The following is a 7,260-nucleotide window of genomic DNA, read 5'->3' on the forward strand; positions in this document are numbered from 1 at the left end:
GTACCACACTTCGCAAGCAACAGGTGTAATCCGCGAATCACAACATTACCTTTTAAGGCAAGCCCACCTGAAGGGCGGTTTCTCGTTACACAGATTGAAAAGGCGCCAAGTTTTTCTCATTATGTTTCTCACGTTGCGAGAGAAGCTTCTGTGTAATAAATTACACACCATGGTGTATGTTTAACGTTTGTATTAAGTCATTCTGTAACTGGTTGCAATGAAATTATATGAGGAGGATGCTTCGAAAATATTTACTCAATATACACTCCCCTGATTGCTAATAAGTGGGATGTCTCAAAAGCCATGTTATCTAAATAATTATTTGATGGTTATATTCATATCAGAATAGACATATTGTGATATACGTTATGGTTAGTATATTACACATTAATTGTTATATGTATGTGTTCAGAAATGTAATCCAATTAACAAATTCGAGTCTACAAAGTAAATATGTTCGAGATGAATGTCTATGAATGACCCAATCAAATCATTCGTTACAAATGATACAGCAATATTTTTGCACACGGCACATAGCGAACCCTCCACTTCCGTAAGCCAACCTTCGAACGGGCGTAGTGTATTTCGGTGAGAATACAAATACAAGTGGATTCGTACACATTGATTAGAGCAGTTTCGTTTATAATTTGATTCGTTTATTGGAAATTAACAAGAACGCAACCATGAGCAAACAGTGTGCAAAGTGCATGAAAACGGTGTTTCCAGTGGAGGAACTGAAATGTTTGGACAAGGTAAGCTTACACGGCTACCTGGCCGAGTTTACGATGAAACTATAAAACTATACTGACGGTTGATGGATAAACCCAACAGTAGCATGCCATTTTGTACCAAATTGAAGTCAATTTAGTTTTCATGTTTCGAGTAATAACATTGTGAAAGGTTTTGTATACAATGATGTCGAAAGAGGTATTATTTTAAGTCGCATTCCAATGCAACAACAGGTTATCATCTTGTCCCATCGCCTAAATAATGGGTCGACACACATGTACTGTTGGCCTCGTATTTCGGTCATTAAACGATGTCGCCAGAGGGGGAATAAACGACTACCGAACAAGTAATATACAAATTGATGATATGTAAAAGCTCAAAGTTGTAATGGTTCATTAACAATATTCTATAAGGCTAGGTCTCTAAGATTGTTTACATTCCAATATAACACATAACCACAGGATCTGAGTTTATTAAATGTTTTGCATTAATTACATTGAATAAAGTATGATAATGTTACTATACCTTGAAATATTATATTTTATTTCAGGATATCTTTATTTGTTAATGAGTAGGTTTGGTTGGGGGTCAAGAAGAGGGTGTCATATTAATTAAAGATACCACATCTTAGTAATGTATTTTCAAAAAGTTACTGTAATATTGGAAAAATTGGTAGCCATGAAATAAAATCTACTTGCATAGGGAAAGTGGAATCTTACACCACTGTTACATAAGTTGCACTGTATGGAAAGGATGGCTGATTGTAGGAGTTAGCAAGAAGTTACACCCACTGATGTGTATTTATAGAAAGGGTGGCCACACATCAGATACTAAAGGGGAGTTTTATGTACCATTTACTTGTACATCACCTTTCTCTGTATAATACCTGTAGGCAGTATATTGACGCCAAATAACTCACCAGCTTACTTAGCCTAGGTCTCTGTACAAAGTTTGACCAAGTGTCCTGTCCACTCTGGCATATATATTAAACAGTACGGAGATAAATATCTGGGAAAACAGGCTGTGATAAAATTTTGTTTGTTTTTCCTCTCTTCTCCCTACTTACAAATGAAAAGTAGCATTTTCAAATAAAGTATCAGTATTTTTCTCCCTTTTTTCTTCTTCAAGATTATGAACCGTGTAAGAAGGAGTATTACAATTTTATTTCGTCGTGAATGATTAAGATAACTGAATATCTTTGAAGACACATGCCACTCTCATTTCCTTGTAAGTTGGATATTAAAGATGATCATATGTACAGATTTATATGAATTAATGATTAAAATAATGGTACTGACAGTGACTCAGTATTAGCATTCACATGACAATGCAAAGTGTTGAATGTTTGCCAAGCATACAGAACAGATCCATCTGAGACACACTTTGACTGTGCTTTACTCAGCAAAGTAATTTGTGCTCAGTAATGTGTGTTGAAAATGGGGGGTCAACTTACACTATAAAGTTGTATCATCTCTCCTTAACTGCTCATGCATCACAGCCCTGGAGTGAATTTCCCACGGAGTACATATTTTGAATTTAACATTATCAAGGATTGAGATCAGAGCCTCAACTTATTAAATAATGTCTTGTATGGGTTCTTTTTCAGGAGAGTTCATGGTACATACTAGTACTATATATATACATTGCAAATTTAATCTTTACAATGTACCAATTCTACATTTGCAAAAAGTATTGTCAACATTTAATATTTCAAACTTTTTTTTCTCAAACATATTCTCAATAACACTAGTTCACTGTATAATGTATCACTTTGCCCTTGAAGCACCCAAGTTTCCTCTGAAATAGAATCACAATGAAAGACAATTTGTATAAAATATCTGAAGGTTAATGTACAATGTACCAGAGGTAAAGTACAATAAATTTGTAATATAAATCACAATAGTCACTATTCCGTCTTTGCGTATTGCAGAGTTATCTTCTCTTGAGAGCAGGTATTGATTGTTACGTCACTTATTTATGAGAGTAACGTCATCAATTTTTGAGAAAACGACGTAATTTTCTCGCACAAACCAATGACGTAACAATCAATACCTGCTCCCAAGAGAAGATAACTCTGCAATACACAAAGACGGAATAGTGTGGTCAGGTCTGTTGCTGCTGCCACTGTAACACGAAATTGAGTTAAACTGGAGTGTTTTCCCACACCTGAATTACCTTACCTGTCAGGTGTAACTCACTTGTATGCCACAATATGTTACCCTGTAATGCTGTGTTTTCTAGGTCATCTACAGTTTTGTTTACTATTAAAGACTAATGCTATTGGAATGTGTGGTTTTCAAGTTGATAACTTGATTTGCTTCCAAAAGGTTGGTTGTTTAGCTAGCATTATAGTGATTAAAATGTGTTTAAGGGATCAGTATATGTTTTAAAAAAGCTGTTCATTTTTATCATAAATAAGTAATGAAACATCATCATATTTATGACATTGCTTTATCTGCATCACTTCTTGCTGGCCCCCTTATACAGATCTATATCCAAGGAACAAAACCATTGGACCATGTAATTCTTAGTGAGAAAATTATGATTTATAGTTGTTGTTGCTTGTGCTGATCATATCCTCTACTTAAAGTACATACTTTAGATATGTCAATCAGTTGAACAACTGCATAGTTAGTGATATTATTTTCCTGTGATTGGTTGGAGCTGAAAGAAGTAACATTGAAGCTAGATTTTTTCACATGTTTTTGACCATGAACAAGTGGCTTCCTGCAGTCATCTTAAAACTGAGCGTTTACATATATTGATCTCCTGTCATGTGCAAACCTAAGCTGATCAGGAGCAGCTGTGTGTGCCTCTAGCTGTTGTACAAGGGAGTGTAGTCCTACTGCTCTGGTGTTTCCCTCTCCATCCAGATCCTTTGATCATAAGGTGGCTTCGTCATTAGTATCCACTGACTTGTCATTAAAACTATAAAGATAAAAATGTGTATATCAGACAGTCATTAAATATATCATGATGCTGGAGTTTAAAAAATTACTTTTGATATTGATCACTAGCAATTTGAAATAGACGGTTTTCAAATGATGTCAGATGTTTGTCATGTTAAAGGCTGCACCATTGATTACTTTAACTGTGAAAATACCAACATTTTAGAGTACTTATACGGGTATCAATTCTTGCACCGTGTCTTGAAATACAGACCTTGAAATGGCATAAACAGTGTTAACACTATCTCAGTCACATCAAAGGAGGACAGGACACACGATTCCAAGTGGTACAGGGGACAACTCGTGGTACAGGGGACAACTCGTGGTACAACTCGCTGGAATCGGCTCAACAGCATTGTTGTAACTTCATATACAATGATGACTTGTTTGGTCTCAATTAACCTGTGCTGTCCAATTGTTGGAAATGAATGTAAATAGGTTTGTCATCACTTCCTTTGCTTAAATAGGCATCGCCTTAAGTTTGCGTAAACAAAATCCTGTTTCCCCAGTGTGCACATCCTTTCAAACAGGAACAGCAAATGATAGTAAAACAGTGATACTCAGCCACACAGTTGTTTCTTATACAAATGTAGGCCATTTACCTACCAATGGAAAAATGTCCTATTACTAATAGTTTAATAAAAAATGTTCAAAGCATTACTAAAAGTTCTTAAGTTCATACGAGGGATGAATTTACCTTTTATGCTTGACAATCCAGGAAAATCGCTAAAGAGTAAAGAGAATGATACATGATATCTTTTCCTGTACACATGCAAGGAAACAACTGGGGGGTTAAGAATTCAAAGTACAGTACAATGAATCTTCATTGTTGATCAGCAAAAATAAGGTTTTGTTAATTCAATGGATGTATTGACTTAAATACAATACAAGTGTTGAGTTTTGGAGTTTGAGCATATTACAATAAACAAATATGTACAGCATGTTACATCTCCGATCAATGATCATCAATGGCAACATCTGCTCAGATGTTTTACCCCAAAAATGTTTTCTCTCATGATTCTTTTACTATAAAAACATCTTGTTCATGAAGTTGTTAGTGAGGAATTGAAGTTTGGCTTTGTACATGTATCTTTTAATCAAATTAAATTCAAAGTGAGACCTTATTGATTAATTTTATTATTTAGAGATCGAAAGAAAGATGAATACTTTGTAGTTTAATGTGTATGGCAGTGATGGGAAATTGTAAACCAAACTAATGGTCATTTTCTACTTTTCAACAACTACATTTGTATTTTAATAGACCCGTCCCTATTAATCTATATTGAATTTTCTCAAACATTACAAGCTGTTTTAATGTTGGATGTGCATATATATAGGACCCTTAAAGCCTGCTTTTCCTTATTCCTGGTCTGACTTTTAATGACAGATACAGTCATTGATTGAGACTTCACAGATGCTTTCACTCTTCCTTGTTCATGATTTTTATTGAAATTGTTAATGACTTAAGTCTTTAGTCAGATAATGACATCATTTGTGAAACTAGATGTAGATTAATCATTTCAATAGCCAATGGTTTTTCATATGGAAAACAATTCATATTACTTTTTTCTTACTTTCACAGTGGTACTGTAATACACTTTTAAATGCAAAAAACATCTTGGTTAAGATCATGAAGTTGAACAATAAATGTGAACTCCGACTGGGCCTGCATGCTAGCCTAAATAAACTTCCAGGCATGCCAATACATGTACATGGTTAACTTTTTCACTCTTGCTTTGCAGATCCACATGTTTATCTGATTGTGTCAACAGCGTTGACAACTTAACAGACACCAGATGTTAACTATTACCAAAACCATGCCCACTCAATTACAATAGTACCGGATTTATTCAAGTGGACATGTGAATGTTTTAAACTAGAAGACAGTCACATTGTCTAAATAGCAATTATATTAAATTTAGCCTAAAATGTGTTTTAATTGATAAAGTGTTGCGATCGCTTGACCTGAGAGTTATGAAAAGTACTCCAGAAATCATCATATCATATATTGCTCACACTGATTAAGTAGCCATTGTGTTAAGGCATTTAGGTAGTACAGTTAGCCAGAAGGCCAGGTAAGCTATCTTGTCTGTTATTGTTAACCGTCTTTATCGGGTCAAAGCCCTGCTGGTATGTTGATCGACTCTATACAACTGTTATACCACTATAATATATCTTTTACTACATCATCTATTCCAAATGTTGTGGTTTGTTTTTTTAAATCTTTAGATAGGAATTCCTTATTGTTATCAGAGACCTATATATATATCACATATTTTATACCTCTGTTGTTATACCTATAATGTAGCACATGTTTTTTTCAACAACACTTGTAACTTCAGTTCAAAATAGAACATTCTGTAGTTTCAGACATGGTTTGTAATAAAAAATAATAAAGAAAATGCTTTAACTGTTATACTAGATGTGTAGAAGCTATTTAAACTAAATGATAAAGCAGCATGTGCCTGCATGTACAAAAACTGGAAAATTGGCCGATTTTTCGTTTTATTTTAAGTGAAATTTGGCACATTTTTGCATAGTAGAAAGTTTTCAGATATACAATATTAAATAGGGCCCAAAAAAACCACTTGGCAAAATATTTAACAGACGCACAGAAACAGACTTGTCAAGAGGACAAAAACAAAATGCCATGGGGTACCAGCTTATGTAAAGTTGTTATGTAGAGCTCGAGACAGGAAGTAACACTTTAGCCCAAAGAGTGGCCCAACTGCACGTAGTGTAGCCTTCATCTGATGTCCATCAGAGAAATATAAACATGTCACATTATGAAGCTCTATGTGCAAACCGTAGTAACTGTAAAAAATAAACATGATGTCAGCATGTTTCAATTTGTTGCTACAAACTGGTTAGAGATATTTTTGGTGTTGTGTTAATTACTGCTATGCACAAGCTACAGTAATTTTGCACAAACTGCACAAAAATTGCTTGCATGCATGTTATATTATTTACATACAACAAAAGTACAGTGATTGCCTTTGATTTCTTTTGAGGTAAAATTTAAAAAAGTAAATAATATATTAGAATGGAGGAGCAAACTGGGTTTTACTTCACATTGACCTGAACTTTGTTGTAGTTTTAAATTAAGTCCATCAGGTCCCGTGGGGCCTGGCCATATTTGGGTGTATGTTGTTTTGTATCGAATATCTATCAATCCATTTTGCTCATTTGAATGAATTGATACTGGTATTTTAGAGAGAAGGAACCTGTGAGATATGAATTGATAGATTGTATACAAATTTTGAGCAATATTTTGAAAGTTTGCTTTTACAAATTAATAGGATATAATAAACAAGGTTACCGCGAGCGGTATATAATACGCCCGTCACACATTGAATGAGCAGTTGTTTGTATGATTGAAATATATGAAGTATTTGTGAGTAATTGATATTGAAAGAGAAATCATTCAACATAACTGGTAGATCAATGAGTGCAATTCAACATCATGGAACACATGCATCGCATTAATGAAACCAAGGGGAATAACTCCAATAATTACGGTCGGATAATGGCGGTTATCGAACTTGTCCGAGGTTTCATGGTAATTAACCTTGTTGTGAAGTTT

At 34.4% G+C, this 7,260-nt stretch overlaps 1 protein-coding gene across 10 annotated transcripts in view; it reads left to right on the plus strand.

Moving 5' to 3' along the window:
• Positions 1-510: 510 nt before the first annotated feature.
• The window catches only part of LOC110443044 (LIM and SH3 domain protein 1-like), a 68,497-nt gene continuing 61,747 nt past the window's right edge, over positions 511-7,260 (plus strand). For 6 of the 10 annotated variants that reach the window (XM_021487006.1, XM_021487009.1, XM_021487002.1 and 3 more), the window contains exon 1: positions 513-752. In XM_021487006.1, the coding sequence (XP_021342681.1) occupies positions 684-752 (69 nt within the window). In that variant the 5' untranslated portion in view covers positions 513-683. Of the gene's footprint in view, positions 753-7,260 lie in introns of all 10 variants that reach the window. The other 4 variants (XM_021487010.1, XM_021487001.1, XM_021487011.1 and 1 more) reach the window with 4 other exon arrangements.

This window comes from Mizuhopecten yessoensis, unplaced genomic scaffold (assembly GCF_002113885.1).
Source record: "Mizuhopecten yessoensis strain PY_sf001 unplaced genomic scaffold, ASM211388v2 scaffold716323, whole genome shotgun sequence".
NCBI lineage: Eukaryota > Metazoa > Mollusca > Bivalvia > Pectinida > Pectinidae > Mizuhopecten > Mizuhopecten yessoensis.